The sequence below is a fragment of the Typopeltis vanoorti genome, chromosome 1 (assembly GCF_054136105.1).
Source record: "Typopeltis vanoorti isolate ZY-2024b chromosome 1, IOZ_Tvanoo_1.0, whole genome shotgun sequence".
Taxonomy (NCBI): Eukaryota; Metazoa; Arthropoda; class Arachnida; order Uropygi; family Thelyphonidae; genus Typopeltis; species Typopeltis vanoorti.
In genome coordinates, this window is record NC_143549.1 from 113,942,841 (window position 1) to 113,962,674 (window position 19,834).

A 19,834-nucleotide genomic window follows, 5' to 3' on the forward strand; every position below is an offset into this window, starting at 1 on the left:
AGCAGTACGAAGTGCAATCAAGAAGGATGCCTGGTATGGTAAGAAAGACCAAATTATGAGAGAAAATTAGCTAAGCAGGCCAAAGTAAAATATAAAAAAAAAATTTTTTTTTTTACTATGTGGCAAGTAGGAGGAAATATAACTATGGTAGGATGACTAATCAATGCTGATGGCAGGAAGATGAAGGGGGCAGAAGAAATATTGGGATGCTGAGTGATCATTCTGCAAAGGTGTATCATCCAGGTAGAGATTTTACAGTTGTTGAATGTCAAAATTGAGGTAGACGAACAGGAAGTGTCTGGAATATTGAAAAATATCAATGTGAATACAGCAATGGGAGTGGATGGCATGTCAGCAAATGTACTGAACTGGCATTGCCTTTGATGAAGTTGTTTAATCTAAGTCTCAGCTCTGGCAAGGTTCCAAAGGAGTGGAAAGAGGGCAAGATAGTTCCTTTACATAAAGGTGGCTCCAAGACAAAAGTAGCAAACTACAGACCAATTAATAATATATCAGGAGTGGTTGTTGAAGCAGTGGAAAAATTGGTTAAAGGTAAAATTCAATGGCAGGTGGATAGGGATACAATACTCTATAGTGAGCAGCATGGCTTTGTAAAGGATAGGTCCTGTCTTAGTAATTTTTACACATTTTACATAATACAGTGACAGAAGAACTGGATAAAGGAAATTTGCTACACCATGATACTGCTGGACTTTGAAAAGAAAATTTTTGACAGAATAATACATAGAAAACTAGTACAAAAATTGGAGCAAATGGGAATGGATATGAAGCTAGTAATATGGATGAGGAGGAGGGGGGGGGGCTGTTGAGAGACACCAGAGAGTAGTATATGGTGGAGTGGAATCTAGGAGAATTAAGCTGACTAGTGGGGGTACCTCAGGATTGTACTAGGAGCACTACTCTTTAATTTGTATATCAATGATATATAGGGCAAGATTTAAAGGAAGATATTTAGTTGTTTGCCGATGATGCAAAACTGGGGAAGGCAATAGTTGATAAAGGTGATCTAGATATCCTTCAGAATGATTTAAATAAATCTGCATTGTGAGTAAAGGATAATGATTGTCAATTTAATGTTGCAAAATGAACGGTTATGCACTTTGGGTTGAAAAGATTGCATACAGTGTATCATATTGGTAGTATTAGATTGCAGGAAATTGACGAGGCGAGAGACTTTTTGATAATAATGGTAGACAAAGAGTTGAAGTTCAGAGGGCATACTGCAAAAGTTGGCAAAATAGCCCAAAGGATTACTTGGATGTTGAAAACACATGCCAACAAATAAAGATAGGGAGGTTATTCCACTATAAGGCTAGGATTTGACTGCATCTTGACTGCTGTGCATACATTTGGTTATTTGGGTTTCTTGGAGATCAGAAGGTGGTAGAGAGGATTCAGAGACTAGGAAGCTGGTGACAGGTCTGTGAAATGCTCCCTATGAGGATAGGCTGAGGATATGTGGGTTACAAAGTTTAGAAACGAGGGGACATAATAGAAATTTATAAGATATTAAAGGGGTTTCATAAAATTGATGCAGAGCAAATTTTTCAATATGTGACAAATAGGTCAGAGAACTAGGGGTCATCTGTGGAAGTTGTGTAAGAGTGTGGTTAGTAAGGATGTGTGAACTAGATATTTTGCATAAAGAGTGGTGAACAAGTGGAATGAATTGCCAGCATTAGTTGCAAGTGCCCAGACAGTAAATGAGTTTAAGGAGAGGTATGAGGTCTTGTGTGTATAAACATTAGTGTGGATCTCCCATGATGTGTCTCCAGACTCAATGAAGATACCATATAATAAAATAGCAATTTTCAGAACATTTATTGAATTTACTGAACACTACAGAATAACTATATATTGTATTTTGCATGACATTTAAATTTTAAATTTATTTGCATACTTACCCAATAAAATCAAAGTCTGAAAAAATGAATGTTTTCTCCACATCAAATCCACAAGCAATTATATCTTTTGCATTTTCTATAGCAAGTTTCCTGGCCTGTTCTACTGTTAGATCTTTCCAGAGAAATTTTTCATCATCAGTTAACTGAATTACAAGTGGAACATCAAAAATATCTTGTAGCCACCTAATATATTTTACAATATGCAATGACTAAATTTATTTCAAAATATAAGATTAAATTGACATTTAAACTAGAAAGATCATTAAAATAAGTTAACCTCTTCTCTTTTTCTCCCTCTCTGATTAAATGCTAATGTAAAATTTTGTATAAAATACTTATATGAACAATGATACAGAATCATACAATAATCTTTAAATGCAAAATATGACAATCACACAACTTGTAGAAATTAACTACATAACTAAGTCGGGGGGGAGGGGTTTGCTATAATTCGCCCACCGATTAGAAATCCTTCGACACGTCAGAAAAAGGAGAATCCATTCTGATAATAGGGTAATCAATCTGTCTTCTGGGATGAGTTTGTTTATTATTATAGGTCGGAACATTGTTGTTTTTAAAGTGTAACTATTTTGCTTGTATAACAGTTGGAAAAATATGTGTAGAGTATTAACAAAATTAAAAAAAAAAAGGTATAGCATAAAACAAAAATTTAACTAAGTTTATTTTTAAGAAAGTTTTCTATAAAATAAAAATAATTATACAGAAAAACATTAAATTTTTTCAAATGAACTTAGATATTCTAAACTTACAGTTGAGAGAACTGAAACACTTTAATGTCCTAAACTGATTAATTATTTATGACTTGTTGTGACTCTTTTAACAAACCCATGCAAAAAAAAACGTTGGAAAAAAATACCATTATCAAATCCTTTTAATCTTCAGAGTCATCTGAATCGGTGTCCGAATCGCCATCACCTTCACTTAAACTGATCACCAAGGGTTGGCATAATTCTTCGATAATTCCGTCTTTGTCCCAATACATATTTTCCAATGAGGTGACATGAGAGCAATATTTTCCCCAGTTTTGAACTGTAATACTTTCAATCGCCTGTTCTAAAAGCTTAAAAAGTTTAGACATGTCAATATCCCCAGTTACGTTGCAATGGCGAATGAAACTTTTCACTTTTGCCCAAATATACTCAATAGCATTAATTTCGCAATGATATGGTGTTAGCCTCAAAGCTAGAAATCTATGCTCTTTGAGCATCGTGTCGAATTTAAATAGTATAGTTGTGGGCAAGTTTCTTTTGACCAAATTAAGCAATTCAATTTTTCACATATCTGGGGAATGAGAAATGTTATTTGCAGAGAGCCAATCCATAAGAACTTGCTTCTTATTAGACCAGTTTGGAACTTTGCTTAATCAATGATATGAAGCATTATCAATTATAACAACAGCACTTTTAGGAAGGTTTGGAATCAGTTTTTTTCTGCCCACTTTTCGAAGATCATAGAATTCATTTGTCCATGGCAATCTCCAGTAGTTGAATTGGCTTTGTATAGTAAGTTTGAATTCGGTAAAAATCCCATTTCTCCACCCGCACACAAAATTATTATGCGCCACGAAGCATTTCCAGTTTGTAGCACTCCACATTCTTCTTTAGACTGCCAACATTTTCCATAAGTTAAATTACTATCAATCCAAATTTCATCTAGATACACAATCGGTCTTTTTTCCTCTCTGAAACGTCTTATTGCTCTCAAATACTGCGTTCTAGATAAAACAATGTCACTTCATTCCATGATAAGTTTCCTTTTATTCTGGGACTTTTTAAAACAAAATCCGATTTCATGAAGTATTTTTCTTAAAGTTTCTCTTTTTCACAGAAAATTAATTTTTTCTTTAAGCAGAGGAATCAATTTCGGAACAGTTGGCACTCTTTTCTCGACAACGTAAAATTTGTGAATAGTTCTTATAACGTCTACATCAAATGATTCAAAGCTATGGTTTCGATGGTTTCCTTTCTCTGGTGCTTTTTTTTTTAGGAGATTTAAATTTTGGCTTACCTTCACGTTTTGAATCCCTATGAATTCTTTTAACAGTCGACCCTGATACACCGCAATTGAACTTGCATGTTTTATGACTTGAGAAAGGGGAACAAGGAGACGGCCTTCTGATGATTATTTTTCGCAGAATGTCAGCACATTATTCAATATTCTTTTGCAAGAGCTACTGAAATGTTTAACAACCGAACTTGTTGACTGTGCTGGATCCATCATACAAATTAATAATAAAAAAAAAATGCAAAAATAGCGACAACAAAAATCAAGCTACTACTAGTACAGCGACAGACAAGAAAGTATGTGATTTCGCACGTTGGCCACCAATTCGTACATCCTTCATTTCTTTCTGCCTTTCACAGCATGAATCGACTATTCTTGGCAAAATACCAACGAGAGACCTACAAACGCTGGGCATACTATAATGGACTTTATGAACATCAATAAAGAGACTGTACCTCTAGTAAATCATACCTCCCAATTTTCCAATGCATGCAACTTTTCCATGCCTTTGAAAATTTATTTAGTGAATTACAGATATAATAAAAATAATTAACATACGGAATTATACATTTAAAAAAAAAAAAACCACAAGTCAGTGTGAAACTGGTATAAAGTAATGGAGATATTCCATAATTACTTTACTCCTGGATAATGCAAAACATTCTATAGCAATGATGATGAACAATCTGTAGTTCCTTTGCAAGACCCCCTGACCACAGCCTACAAGGAGAGAAGAAATTGTGTGTGTGAGAGAGAGAGGTGTGTATGTGTGTGTGTGTGTGTGTGTGTTATGGCATGTCTAGACCAAGTTAATGATATTTACAACACATTCTTGTGTATCATACATCATTATCATGTATAAGAATCAGGGATAAGTTGTCAAAACAGATAACGTGGCAACGAATTAATGTATGTTGATGATACAAAAGAGACGAAGAATTTTCAAATAATCATCATCATCAAATTCTTGCAATGTACTCTCAAGGACTGTACAGGATATGATAGTACTACATGAAAAATTTACATCATTACTAACTTAGAATGCTACACATGCATTCGGGATGTGCACCAAAAAACCATTCTAAATATTCTCAATGCTCTTCAGAAGAATGCATTTTGGATAACTGATGAACCTCTCTTGCAACCTCACTAGTCCCTTCTCACTGACAGAGAGTTTTCTCATTGACTCAGATATTTCCACAGGTGCTATACAGCAGAAACTAGCATCCACCATTTCTGCTAAACTTACACAAGAAATAACTGTCTAACAACCATTTAAAGGAAAAGCTTCTAATCCCAAACCTGCTAATTACACGCATGAAGTATTCCACAGATTACAACTTCCAGCTCTTCAAAATGTAATGTCAATGGATTACTTTTCTTCTGACCCATGCCATAATGGCATTTATCTGATACTGTGTTGAAGCCTTTCATGTGTGATGGTGACATAAGAAATTCGTATCTACAATTTTCCTCCAAATCAGTCTGTTACTTGTCAAGACTCCAACATTACCAGATCTTATATTTCTATCGTCTGAGGCACTTTGTACAGTATCAATCCACCTATATCTTGGTCTTCTTCTGGGTCGTTTTCCAGTAAACCTGGAAGAGAACACTTGTTTTGCAAATCTTTCCTCACCCATTCTATTTAAGTAAGCACACCACCTGAGATTAGTTCTACTAATGCATCCCTGAATGCTGACAATGTCAAGTTCTCTCCTAATATCCTGCTTTTCAATATGATATTGCCATTGATGCCATCTGTTCACATCTCTAATCTATCTCAGGACTCTCATATCTGTGGTCTCTAGAGAATGGTCAAGTGTTTTACTTCTGAAGCAGCTCTCAGATCCATAAGTTAAAACTCGTTTGAACACTGTCTTGTATATATACAGCTAATTTAGTGTTCAGACTAATTTCTCTCTTATTCCATATGAATTTATTCAATTGACTTCTTAAAATACCAGCTTTGTTGATTCTGTTGTCTATTTCCATTAATTTACCATCTTCACTAAAAATCGTGCCTAAGTAGCTCAAATGTTTTACTTGTTCCACAGGTTCTCCGTTCACAATGCAATTGACATTTTCAATGATTCTGCCTATTTTCATTGTCTTTGTCTTTTTATTGCTGACCTTCATACCATATCTATTACAACAGTTATTCAATTTAGTCAGAGAATCTTGCAGACTTGTAGCGAATTTATTTAGAAGTATAACATCGTCCACATAAAGCTGATATTAACACTACGAATTTTGATATCATGTTTAATATCACTTTCCTACATAATGTGATCCATATAAATAATAAATAACAGAGGGATAATGTACATCCTTGTCTCACACCAGATTTAACATTAAACCAATTTCCTGTACTTCCTTCAATTCTAACTGCTGACTTACAACTCACATAAAGACTAAGTATTGCTTGATATAATGCCACATTGACACCATATAACTGTAGCATATTGAATAGCTTCTCTCTCTTGGCACCTTGTCATATGCCTTTTTCAGATCAACAAAACTTAAATATAGATCTTTGTTATATTCCCATGCTTTCTCAACTATTTGTCATAAAGTGAATATCTGATCCTGACAGCCTCAATTTGCCTGAATCCAGCTTGTTTTTCACCAAGCTTTTCTTCCACAATTCTTCTCAACCATTTCTCAAGTATACTTGTATAAATCTTGCCAGGAACACTCAATAGGGAAATACCTCTGTAATTCTCACATTCAGTTTTATTTCCCTTTTTATATATGGGTACTATGAGAGCTCTACTCCAATCATCAGGAATTAGTCCCTCTGTCCAGGCTTTCTAAACCTATGCAGTGCAGCAACTGTAAGACTTTTATACCACCATATTTCAGCATTTCTGGTCGAATATCATCTACTCCTGCTGTCTTTCCACATTTCAAGCCTTTGATGGCTTTTTCTACTTCAAGTATGGATATGTATTCCTGACAGTATGCCTGTTGAGTGTTTTTTGCCACTGTGCTATCACTGCTTCTTTCATTTAGCAATTTTTCGAAGTAATTACTCCACACTTCTAGGATATCTTTTTCTCCTGTTTTCATGTAACCTTTATCATCTCTAACTCCTTTTACAGCACTCTTTCCTCCATTCCTAAGCTTCTTCAACAACCTCAAGAATATTTTGCTACCTAATTGATATTTATTTTCTATGTTCTTGTCAAAGTCCTCCCATGACTTTTGTTTAGTTAGTTTTACACAGTGTTTAGCTTTCTTACATTTGTCTCTGTATTCTCTAAGAGCACAGAGCTGACTTATTTATCAGGAACTTTTGATATGCTTTCTTCTTTTCCTTCACTGCCTCTTTAACTTCCTGTGTCCACCATGGAGTTCTAATTTTTCAATCCTTGCAGACAACTTCACCACATGCCTCTCTGGCTGAATCAAACAGGGTTTTCTTCAATGCTTGCCACTGAATCTCCAAGGTTTGGTTTCTGTTCTCAAACTCTTTCATTTTTTTTTCAATAATGTTTGTGTATTTTAGTCTACAGTTCACATCTGAGAGCTACTCAACTTTCATTCGCTTTAAAACTTTCTTACACGTTATTCTTTTCAATATGAAATTCAATTTTATCTTGCTCAAGAATAAATAGTGATCATTTCCAATTTCAAATCCTCTGTACACTCTGGTGCCCTGCACCAGGGAGAAAATATCACTATCAACATTAACAGTCAATGAGACTTTTCTTATTCCTTGCTTCTTCTCCCCATGTAAATTTGATATCACCATGTTCCAACATAAAAATGTGCACATTTTTATGTTGGAACATGGTGTTAGTAATAACCAGTCCATGTACTGAGCAGACATCCAACAGATAGTTGCCATTATTATTAGCTTTGCTCTTTTCTCCAAATTTTCCCAAAATAATTTTGTATGTCTGACAATCATTTCCTACTCCGCTATTTAGATCCCCAACAAGGACTAACTTTTTCTTTTTCATTGTGTCAGTTGCTTTTTCTAAAGCCTCAAAAAATTCCTCCACTTCTACCTTAGTAGAACCTTCTGTGGGACCATAGGCACAAATAAGTCTCATTGTCCAGTCCCCATTCTCATATTTGCCCACATTACTCTACTTGAGACTGCCTACCATTCAAGAAAATTAGCCTCGTATTTTGTGTTGAATACTATGGCTACTCCTTCTTTCTCTTGATTGTCATTGCCTGAATATAACATTTTGTATTTATTGCTCAGAAAGATCTCACCAGTTTTTGTCTTTTTTTTTTTTTTTTTTTTTGTTTCAGTCCCCCCTATTATGTCGCTCTGATACTTATCTAATTCCTCAGCTAGCTCCATTTCTTTGCCATTCAGGCTTCTTATGTTGATAGTACCGATCTTTAACTCTGATGATGTTGAGTTGGGGGGTGTGTGTTTTCTTTTTTTAAGGGTCAAAGCTGTATAACTGAAAGGAGACTTCCAAATAGCCTTTAAAGGAATGTGGAGAACCAACCAGGGCTTCTGACCTAATGTCCGATCCTCACCTTATCGTGGTGCACCCTGTTTGGTATTTACCTGGATACTGAACGAACTAGGATGAGCTGGCAATTTGGGATTTAGTCGACTAAATTGTATTCTTACTGGTTAAACCAAAATACAAAATGATGGAAACTAAAGTTTTCAGAAAAAAACTGAAAATGGTGCGACTTACCAAGAAGCTCCTATTTGCTATTGCTACTTTCGGCATCGAGAACAGTTTCCTAGTGTGCATTGTCAAAGTAATCTACCAAAGAGCATCATCATCTTTCCCATTGTTTCAAGTAAAAATTAACAGTAATTTACAACACTTGAGATATGTAATGAACAATCCTTCACAAATGACTAATGAGAAGTAAAAGCAGAACAGGAAACAGACAGCAATGATAGGCCAATAGAGATTGAGCAGCTATGAAGAAGCGCATATGATTGGTGCGGTATTAACAAAACATCGCGCGAACCAAAGACAAAGGCAGGCCAACAGTTGAGTTGAAATGCTAATTCTCTTCAACTGAATTTTATAATATCTGAAACACATTCACTATACATTTCTTTGTTTTAACATGTTCACGACGGGGAGTGCTGTGTAGACTCAAGCAAGCAAAACCATATGTTGCATATGTTTTCCTCGTCTATACAGCAGTTTCTGTTGGAGGGGTGATGTGATTCATTAGTTAGTGCCGTTTTTTTTTTATCCCAGTTGTCTCTAATTGCACTATTTGTTGAGAAATATATTACACAGACTGCAAATGTCTCTGTACCTTATTCAGTGATACAATAAAACTACTTAGTATAAAAACTAGTATAGTGATGCTGTTGGGGAGGGTATGTTGTTTTACTGCAGGGAGCGAGTTACTATTGCCAGGACGTGAACATCGTGGCAATAATAACTTGCAATCTGAGTAGGAGAATTCATACATAATATATAATTTATTGAGAAATATATGTTTAAAATAATTATTTTTTTCTGAATAATGATTCCATGCATTAATGATGCATAGCTGAAAATTGCCGCATATCCCCCCTCAAGACCTTTCACATGCCTCCGGAGTTACACGTACCACACTTTGAGAAACACTGTGGTAGAGGATAGAGCACAAAAAATATTTTTTTTTTTTTTTGTCCTTAAGTTGACAAACGTTTGTAAAGGATGTAAGCTTTCTGTCAAAGATGAGCTCCCAAGAATATGGCCTCTTGTGTTACTAGAATAATATTGGAATAATAATTAATAATATTAATTGCTTCTTGAAGTTGTCTTTCGATTACTCCCATGCAGGCTATGAAGCCTTGACATAACAAGCATTGCTTACTGTGGGGATGAAGCTGTTTAATGACTGAATTAATTCTGATAACAAAGAATTTCGAACTCCTTCTTTTTGACGATTAAGTGACCAATTTTAAAGGACAATGGCAGTATTTTCAACAAAATCACAGTAATACTAATTGTTTTCTTCAATATGAATGTGTTGTGCATAACTTGAATATGCAAATTTAGGTGTGTGTGTGGGGGGGAAGACTGCCGTTCCCATTTTCTCAATTCCCAGGAAATAAATACCCAGCATTCTTTAGCATGTTTGTTGGGATTACTCGCCTTCTCCTAATATGCTACAGTTTAATGCATAAATGGCCAACAGCAGGCCCATGCAGGATAAAAACTATATTAAATTCTATGTATTATCAATTTAGCTATTAGTTTCGACTGCAGATTTTCTGTTTGATATACTAGTGATATTCATTATTTCTGATGACGGAAACAATTTATATTCTCAACACGGAATCAAAATTGCTTTAAAAAGATTACTCAATTTATAAAATGTACTGCTTCTCTGTGCAAGTTGTAATAGAGGGGAAGTGGTAGATTTCTATGCGCTCCAGAGTAACGCATCATTGAAAGTTACGTGCTCTGCTCTGGTTACGGTAATCAGTTTCAGAGACTCAGTTTCACAGTTAACAGTGTTATTGTTGTGGTTTGTGTCCAATGGTCAGTTACTTCAGCCTTTGTGTACTATGAGTAAGAAACGTAAGATCTGTGAAAAAAAACAGGTCATTTCAAGAGAAATGGGAAAATGAATTTCTGTTTATAAACAATAACGTCAACAAACCACAGTGCCTTGTGTGTTTGCAAGTATTGTCTGTGCACAAGGAATATAACTTCAAACGCTACTACATACGGCACCATGCTGCTAAATACCAAGAACACGTTGGACAAGAACGTACTAAAATTGTACGTAATTTGAAGAGAAAGGTTAGCGCTGAGAAATCTTTTTACTAAACCAACATCAATACAAAAAAGCTCACTCTTGGTATTGTTTGTTGTAAGTGCAGAGATAGCAAAAGCAAAAAAATCATTATCTGATGGTGAATTTGTAAAACACTGTTCTGTGAATATGGCATGTGCATTTGAGGGGGATAAAATTGCCAGTGAGTTTGAAAGCGTCCCACTATCAAAACAAACTGTAACAAAAAGAGTCAAAGAAATAAGTTCTTCACATATTAAATAAATTAAAAAGTGTTATTACATATTCAGCTTACTTCTCATTGGCTCTTGATGAATCAACCGACATAACACATACAGCTCAACTTCTAATTTTCAATCGAACTGTTTCCAAAGACTTTGTTATTAATGAAGAGCTACTAGCATTAGAGTCATTGCATAACACAGTCAAAGGTCAAGACATTTATGATGCAGTTATGAAGGTTGTAAATGGTACTGGTGATATCAACAATCTCACAGCTATTGTGACAGATGGCACCAAATCAATGTGTGGTACTCAAACAGGCTTAGTTGGCTTACGAAGGAAGGCTGGAATCAATTGCCCTGTATTGCACTGCATTATACATCAGGAGGATCTGTGTGGTAAAATTCTGGAGATAGAGCATGTTATGAAAACTAATGAAGTGTGTGAATCTAATTAAGGATGGAAATCGGGCCTTGACACACCGCAAGTTTCTTTCTTTTCTAACAGAAATGGAGGCAGAATATGACGATTTAGTATTGTACAGAAGTACGTTGGCTAAGCAGAGGGAACTGTTTGAAACGGTTTTTTGTTTTGAGAAAGGAAATAAAACAGTTTTTAGAGGGACACGAGAAGACAAACAAAGAACTAATCACAAAACTATGTGATCCTCATTTTAACAGCTTACTCGTCTTTGTAATAGACCTCAACGTGAAGTTACAGGGACGTAACCAAACACTCTCATATTTAGTTGGACACCTAGATGGGTTCATAAGTCGACTGAAGGTTTTTAAATTCACCCGAGTCAGAGGAAACTTGGTACATTTACCTTTCTGCAGGGAGTTGATGGAGCAGAGCCATGGCATTGACTTCAAGTTTTCTGTGCCAATGTTAGACCAACTTTTAGAGCAATTCAGTAAGCGATTTTCTGACTTCAGTGACATGCAACCACAACTGACATTATTTAACAACCTAATGAAATGTGACATTTCAGAGCAGCATGGCACTATTCAATTGGAGTTGTGTGACCTTCATGACCCCTTTTTCCAGTCAAGGGTGGAGATAGGTATTGAATTTTGGAAACTGGTACGAAGGGAAAAATATCCTGCATTGAGTGATTTCAACTTGAGAATTACATCTATGTTTGGAAGTACATACATATATGAATGCACTTTCTCAACTACGAGGGCAGTAAAATCATCACAAAGAAGCCGACTGACTTATGACACCTTCAGGATTTGTTACGAATATCATCATCATCGTTGAAAATAGACTTTGATGAACTTGTTACTGCACATGAACGCCCACAGTGTTCTCATTAAGTTGTGTTACATGTAAAAAAACCAGAAATATGTAATTGAATTTAATTTAACAACATATTTAAATCAATCAAGTATTTTATATTGTTCTCCCAGTAGCAAAATGATTTAACAAATATAATAATTCAATACATATAACTATTGCCTTGAAAAAATGCAGTTCATTTTTATTTAAGTTCTGTCTAAAAGTGTGCAGCCTGTGATGCTACCACTCATCATATATTGGCCCTCGTATAGAATGAAGTTGGCCATGCCTGGTTTAATGTATTAGATGCTGAGTAATAAAGTATATTAATTTCTGAATAGATAAGAACTAAATTGGAATCTTTTGTCAACTTATAATTTCACATTTGGTACTATAATATTTCAATTAAAAAATTTTAGGTTTTAACTCAGAGATATTATTTGCAATTTTTCTTCTGACAAAAGCATAAATGACATAGAAGGAAAAAAAAAACATCAAACTTTCTAAGTATGTTAGCAATAGCAAAAAAGAGAATAAAAAAAAAGACAAAAAAATTAGGAAATAAAGTAGAATAGTGTTAAACTAGCACAATGACATACAGAATTTTGAGCACCATAATTTTCATAACATAAACTGCTACTTGGAGGGGGAGGTGGGATGTAGGATACAAGCTGGCTGGAGGAACTGGAGAGAGATGGCTGGAGTGCTTTGTGATAAGAGAGTGATGATCAATCTAGAAGGCAAGATCTATAGGACAGTGGTGGGACTGGCTGTGATGTGTACTGTGGAGGCTGTGGCCTGGGGGGGGGGGGACATCAGCAGGATGGAGGTGGCAGAGATGGGAGTGCCTGGGTGGATGTGCAGTGTGACCAGAAAGGATTGTCTGAGAAATGACTATGTATGGGGAACGGTGAAAGTTACGAACTTAGAAGCAAAGATACAGGGTGCGGGGTTGGGATGGTTTGGTTGTGTGGTGGTGGGAAGAAAGGTCATGTAGATGGATGTGCAGGGGAAGGGAAAGCATGGACAGCCAGGGAGGAGATGGTGGGGGAGAACTTGGGGATGAAGAACTTGGATGTGGCTACAGCCCAGGACAGGAGGTTGTGGAAGAGACTCACCACAAACAGTGCCCCTACTTAAGTGGGAAAAGCTGCAGAAGAAGAAGAAAGAAAAAACTGCTACTTGGAGGAGGAAAAAAAAGCTAATAATATTTTCTAGCCAATAAAACATTATGTTCTTCCACAGTGATAAATTTAATGAGAAAACTGTAGTTGAAGTCAACAAACAAAGGAAATGGAGGGAGACAGGCACAAAGGCTTTGCAAGAACCATAAAACACCAAAACCTCAACATGAAAAAAGCACAAACTCAAACAATAATGGGTAACAGAAAACTAGAACTTGGAGCAGAGCTACTGTGACCAGGCAGGTCCCCAGGTGACAGATAGGGGAATGGGGAATAGGGGAAATGGTGGTTGGCTGTGAATACCCAATAGGCAGTCTCGGACCAAAGTGGGCATGTCTGGAAGCCCTAAGATGGCAGGCCTATCACCAGAGGCTGTGGATAGTTGGTAACCAGCCCAGCTGATAAATTCTTTTACTCGTAAATTTCAAGGGAATAAAAAACGGACAGCCCAAATGGATAACGAAATGGAAGTGGAAACAAGGACTATGAACTGGATACAGATCAGAACAGTAAACATAACAGGCATCAATCACAAGATCGAAGAAATACAAAAAGATCTAACAGAAATGAAAATAGAAATAGCAGTAATTTCAGAAAAATAAATAAATAAATAAAAATAAAAAGGCTCTACAGAACTTCAGTTTAATATAATGAAGTATAAATGAAAAAGAGCAGCTGTAGATATAGCCATCATGATCAGCAATAAATGGAAAGACAAAATTGAATCATATAACTAGATCTCTAAAAGAATAAAAAGACTAGACTTAAATTAAATAAGAAATTTATTACAATCATAGGAATATATGCATCCGAAGAAGGAAAAAATCTGAAACAGAATAATTCTATAAAAACCTCCAAAAGGTAATTCAGATCACAAATAAACAGGATTACTTAATCATTGTAGGTGATTTCAATGCTAGAATCGGATCAAAGACATTTAAAGATTTAATAGGTAATCAAGGAGAAAACACCATAAATAACAATGGAAGAGAACACAGGGAATTTGTGGCCTATATAATAGTTTGAAAATTACTAACAGCTTCTTTAAACATAAAGATATACATGGGAAACCAGAGGATATAAAAGCATCACTGATTATATAATAGTGGGTGAAAAACTAAAGAAGTTGGTAAGAAACTGCAGAGTATACAAAGGATGCAATATTGACTCAGACCACTATTTATTATTCAGTACTATTAAGATCCCAAACAAGAGAAATAGAAACAATACATGAACACAAAAACAAAAGCAGGAGCAATTTAAGATAGAACTGTTACAGCAAGATAGTATCAGAGAACTATATCAAAGAAGACTTACAAATCAAACAAAGAAATTAAATGAAGATACAGATATAGAAAATAAATGGCAAAACATTAAACAAATAGTAAAACAAGCAGCATATGAAGCCATAGGAACAAAAACTGCAAAGAAAAAGGAAAGGACTAAGAACCTGGAACCCAGAAATAGAATCTTTAATAAGAAAGAAAAAAGAAATCTACCTTAAATAGTTAACGACAGAACCATAGGAAATGAAATAGAACATAAAAGAATCACAGCAATAACAAGAAGTGAAACCAGGCATATCAGAAGACAAGACTGGGAAAAATTTGTATCAAGATTAGAGCATGACATAAATGGACCTAAGCTAAAGAGCTATAAAATCATTAAAAAAATGTCTCAAGAAACAAAGGATAATCTACAATTAGAAGGCTCCTCCACAAAAGAATGGACCAATCACTACACCCAGCTTCTAAACAATAATAATCAGATTGAAATAAAACAAGTAATAAGTCAAGAAACAAGTGAAGAACCAATACAGTTAAATGATCTAAAGAAAATATTGGAAAAACTAAAAAATAGAAAAGCTATAGGAGAAGATGGAATAAATTCAGAACTATACAAATACAGCTCTAAACCATTTCAAGTACAATTAATTAAATTTCTAAACAGAACATGGGAAGAAGGAAACATTTCACAAGAATGGAAGACAGCAATAGTCATAAAAAAAAGGAAACAGAAAGGATTGCAGAAACTACAGAGGAATATCCTTATTAAATACATGCTATAAAATATATCTAGATATAATTAAAAGTAAATTAACGCGATGGGCCAAGAAAATTATTGGAGAAGAACAATGTGGCTTTAGGAAAGGAAGATGCTGTACAGATCCCACATTTACACTCAAACAAATTATAGAAAAAAGAATAGAATTTAATCTGCCAACATATATGGCCTTCCTAGATTAAGAGAAAGCATATGATCAAATCAACAGACAAAATTAATCAATATACTGTATGAATTGAAAGCTTCACCTCAAATCACAAAAGCAATAGCAATAATAATGGAAGAAAGCTATATTAAAATTAATAATGAAACAAGCGAAAAAAATTAAAACCAATAGAGGTCTCATTCAAGGAAGTGGATTATCACCAATACTCTTCAATATATATATGGAAAAAATTTCAAGAGAATGGAGGAAAAACAAAATCATAGAAATTAAAATGGGAAATAAAGAATTAACCACTCTTTTGTATGCTAACGATCAAGTTATTTTTGCTGAAAATGAAGACCAATTACAGAAAAATCTACACGTATTGAAAAAAAACAATAGAACAGTATGACATGAAAATTTCAATAAAGAAAACGAAATCAATAGCATTTCAAGGTAAAGAAATCAAAAGATGCAAACTAGTTGTCCACAACAAAGTAATAGAACAAGTGAACAAATTTAAATATCTAGGAAATTACGTAAGTCCCAATGGAGAAATTGACATTGCATATAAAAAGCAAAAATTCCTAGCAGTCATTGAAACTTTGAACAGACACTTCAGTAAACAGATGTCAAGAACAACCCTAATAAAACTATATAAAATAATAGCCAAACCAATTCTGAAATATGGCAGTGAAACACGGACTTGGGGAGAATGAGATAAAAGACAAGTGGAAGCTGCAGAAATGAAGTTCCTAAGACTGCTCGCAGGCTATAAAATAATAGACAAGATAAGAAATGAAGAAATAAGAAAACAGTTATCCATAATTAGCATAACAGATGACATCACAAACTATAGAAAGAATAATGAGGACAGATGGCCAAATATCTCCTGCAAATATAAACAAAATGGACACTGATCAAGAGGAAGATAGAAAGAATAAATGAAGACGGATGGCCAAATATCGCCTGCAATTATAAACGAAATGGATATTGATCAAGAGGAAGACCCAGGAAGAGATGGGCAGAAGACTTTTTAAACCCTTGAAAATATTACAGGTAAACAGTTGCATAATATGGGAAGACAACAACAAGAAGAAAACTAGAAAAGTATAACATTATAAAAATGAAATCCGGAATATTTCAAAAAAGTTACGACTTAAATTAATATCACTTTGTCTGAAATCTTTATAATGAATTAAATATGTGTATTTTGCAACATTAAAAGCAAAAATAACAAGAAAAATTTGGCAGTCAGTCAACTTTATAATGGGCTGCCTCCAATTGCAAAGAGAGAGGAGACACGAGTGATGAACAGCCAGCCTGAGGGGGATGGGAAAAGTTATTTGCACGGTTCATGGGAACAAGTCAGCTTACTAATTGGACAGTGACCTAATGATTGACAGCTAGTGTAAGTTGTTACTGATTGCTTTAAGTGTACAGCATTTCTTTAATTAAAAGTTGTGAGGGTAATAGTTATTTTTGTGTTTGAAAAGCTAATTCCTCATCCATAACGTAAAAAATTTGAAACTGTTGTTAGATGATAACCATACAGTCTTTAATTCCTTTCCTAGTAAATAATTCTGTATACAATGGTATACAGAAATTTTAACAGCAATAATTTTGCAATGCACCGCACAACTGACTGCTTTGGTGTGTAGGAAGGAAGGGTTCAGGAAACTAAATGGCAGAATTAATGATGTTAATATGGTACGGCGCACGCACACACACACACACACACACACACACACACACACACACACACACACACACACACACACACACACACACAAAAAAAAAAGTACTCAACTTCGACAACCCTTAGTACACATGGTATGAGATACACCATTCGACTGCATGATCTTCTATTTAATGTACATGCAGTCAAATGATGCGACACCATTTAGCTGTAGCAAAGGTGATTATGTTGAAAAGATGTTTGTTGTTCAGCATTATTTTTTCCCCATTCATATGGAGTTGGTAGAGAAAATGGTCCAAGTCTATGACATGTTTGTGAGCAGTTTGTTAGCGTGTCCCAAGCAATAGTATGTGTTATCACATAATAGTCTATTTGGACTACTGGAGGTGCAATTCTAGCTCGCCTCCTTGTGGTGCACCCTGAGTCAGGCTAAAGAGCTAGAGCAACTGGCAGCCAGACCACTGTGCAATCTCCTGACCATATTTACACATGGAAATTCAAAATTTTCACAATGATTCCTTCAAGAACCAGATGACAAGGAACATTGGACATAGTATCCATATCTGCCAATTAAATGTTGAGGGTATTAGCGGAACAAAGTGTCAATATCTTTCTTAACTCCTACGAGATGAAAACATCGATCTACTTATTCAAAAATCACATATCGAATCTGAAGACCAAGTTAAATCTAGAGCAACAATTCCTGGTTATGATATTCTTGGAATAACATATAGTTATTGCTATGGCAACATAACATATGTCCAAAATCATATTGAGAATGTTGTGCTGATGACCTCTTCTACTAATGACGAAATCCTTAGAATAGCGGACATCACGATTGTGAAATGTGTATAAACCACCTGCAACCACTTGGCCAAATGATGTTTTACAGACATACCCTCCATTCAACAGTGTACTCTGGAGACTTTTAATAGTCACCATACTTCTTGGAAATATGATTGGAATGATCGAAATGGGGAAACATTAACTGAATGGGCAGGTCTACATCATCTCCACTTGGTTTTTGATGCCAAGGAAAAAGGCACCTTTAGATCAAGAGTTTGAATCCTGATTTGACATTTGTCTCCACTGACAGCGAAAAGCAACCATTTCAGGTCTCCATGTATTCTCAAGGTTTTTCCAAACATCCCATTTCTAAAACATCCCATGTCTTAGAAGAATTCCCCCAACCCATAAAAATTATACACGGTTCACTGGAGTAGTCATAGCGGTGGCAAAAAGATACATCCCTCAAGACTACCGAAAAGAATATGTGCCTGGATGGACTAACCAAAGCGAATCCCTGTATTGGGAATTCCTTGAGAGTAAGGATCCTGAGATTACGAGAAGTACTGCTTCATAGTCTTAATGCTGCTCGAAGGGAAAAGTGGATCCAATTAACTGAGAACATAGACATAAAACACTCTAGCAGCCTGGTCACTACTCAAGAAGCTCAGCCCAAGCCCCTTTATACCAAAGAAACCTTCACCTGTCGACTCAAATCAGATAGCTGCTCGTATTTTTTCACTTTCTAGAACCCCTATAGACAAAGAACATACTAGAGAGGTAAAAGTGAATTAAAGGCTATGAAGACTGTAATTCAAAAGAACCTACAATTCTCCTTGTCTTTTTCTTGTGAGGAAATATCTTTGGAGCTTCAAAACATCAAAACAAGGAAGGCTCCTGGATTCGATAATATTCATAATGAATTCCTGATACATTGTAGACCTTATGCTAGATTGTGGTTGGCCAAATTCTTTAGCGATATACTTGAAAGTGGTTATATCCCCAGGGAATTTAAAAGGACAAAAATCATCCCTGTGCTAAAATCTGGTAAGCCAGCAGACAGAAGTGAAAGCTATCATCCCCATGTTCCTTTTAAGTGCAACCTACAAACTGCTGGAGAGACTGATTCTGAATAGGATCAGTGGGAAAATTCTGGAATGTGTTCCAACAGAACAAGCGGGGTTCAGAAGAGATCGTAGATGCACAGATCAGGTCCTTAGCTTAACAACTTAAATTGAAGAAGGGTTTCAAAAATGCTTGAAGACTACTGCAGTCTTTGTTGACTTGATGGCAGCCTACAATACTGTCTGGAGGGAGGGACTCGTATACAAATTCCTCAAGATCATCCCATGTAAAACACCGGGGCACCTCAAAACAAATTATTATATAATCGGTATTTCAGAGTGGTAAATGGGGGGAAGTATCAGTAAATAAACAAAGAGTGCTTAAAAATGGGCTACCACAGTTCTCGGTGCTAGCACCACTGCTTTTCAGTCTTTACATCACAGACATCCCTGAAACAGTTAGTAGAAAGTTTGCTTATGCAGATGATTTAACTTTGGTAATCAGTGATAAATCTATAGAAAGAACTGAAGAAATATTGATAAATGATATGTCGGCCTTATGGCAGTTCTATAAAAAATAGAGATTAACACCAAATCCTGGTAAAACTGAATGTTCTTGTTTTCACCTTCATAACAGACTTGCAAATCAAAAACCAGAGATATATGTTGATGGGACATTAATCTTGTTTAATCCGCCACCTAAA

At 35.4% G+C, this 19,834-nt stretch overlaps 1 protein-coding gene across 1 annotated transcript in view; it reads right to left on the reverse strand.

Moving 5' to 3' along the window:
- The window catches only part of TrpRS (Tryptophanyl-tRNA synthetase), a 166,753-nt gene that overhangs the window by 119,577 nt on the left and 27,342 nt on the right, over window positions 1-19,834 (reverse strand). Inside the window, exon 4 of the mRNA XM_090392909.1 lies at window positions 1,926-2,108. Coding sequence (XP_090249035.1) covers window positions 1,926-2,108 — 183 coding nt within the window. The remainder of the gene's footprint in view (window positions 1-1,925; window positions 2,109-19,834) is intronic.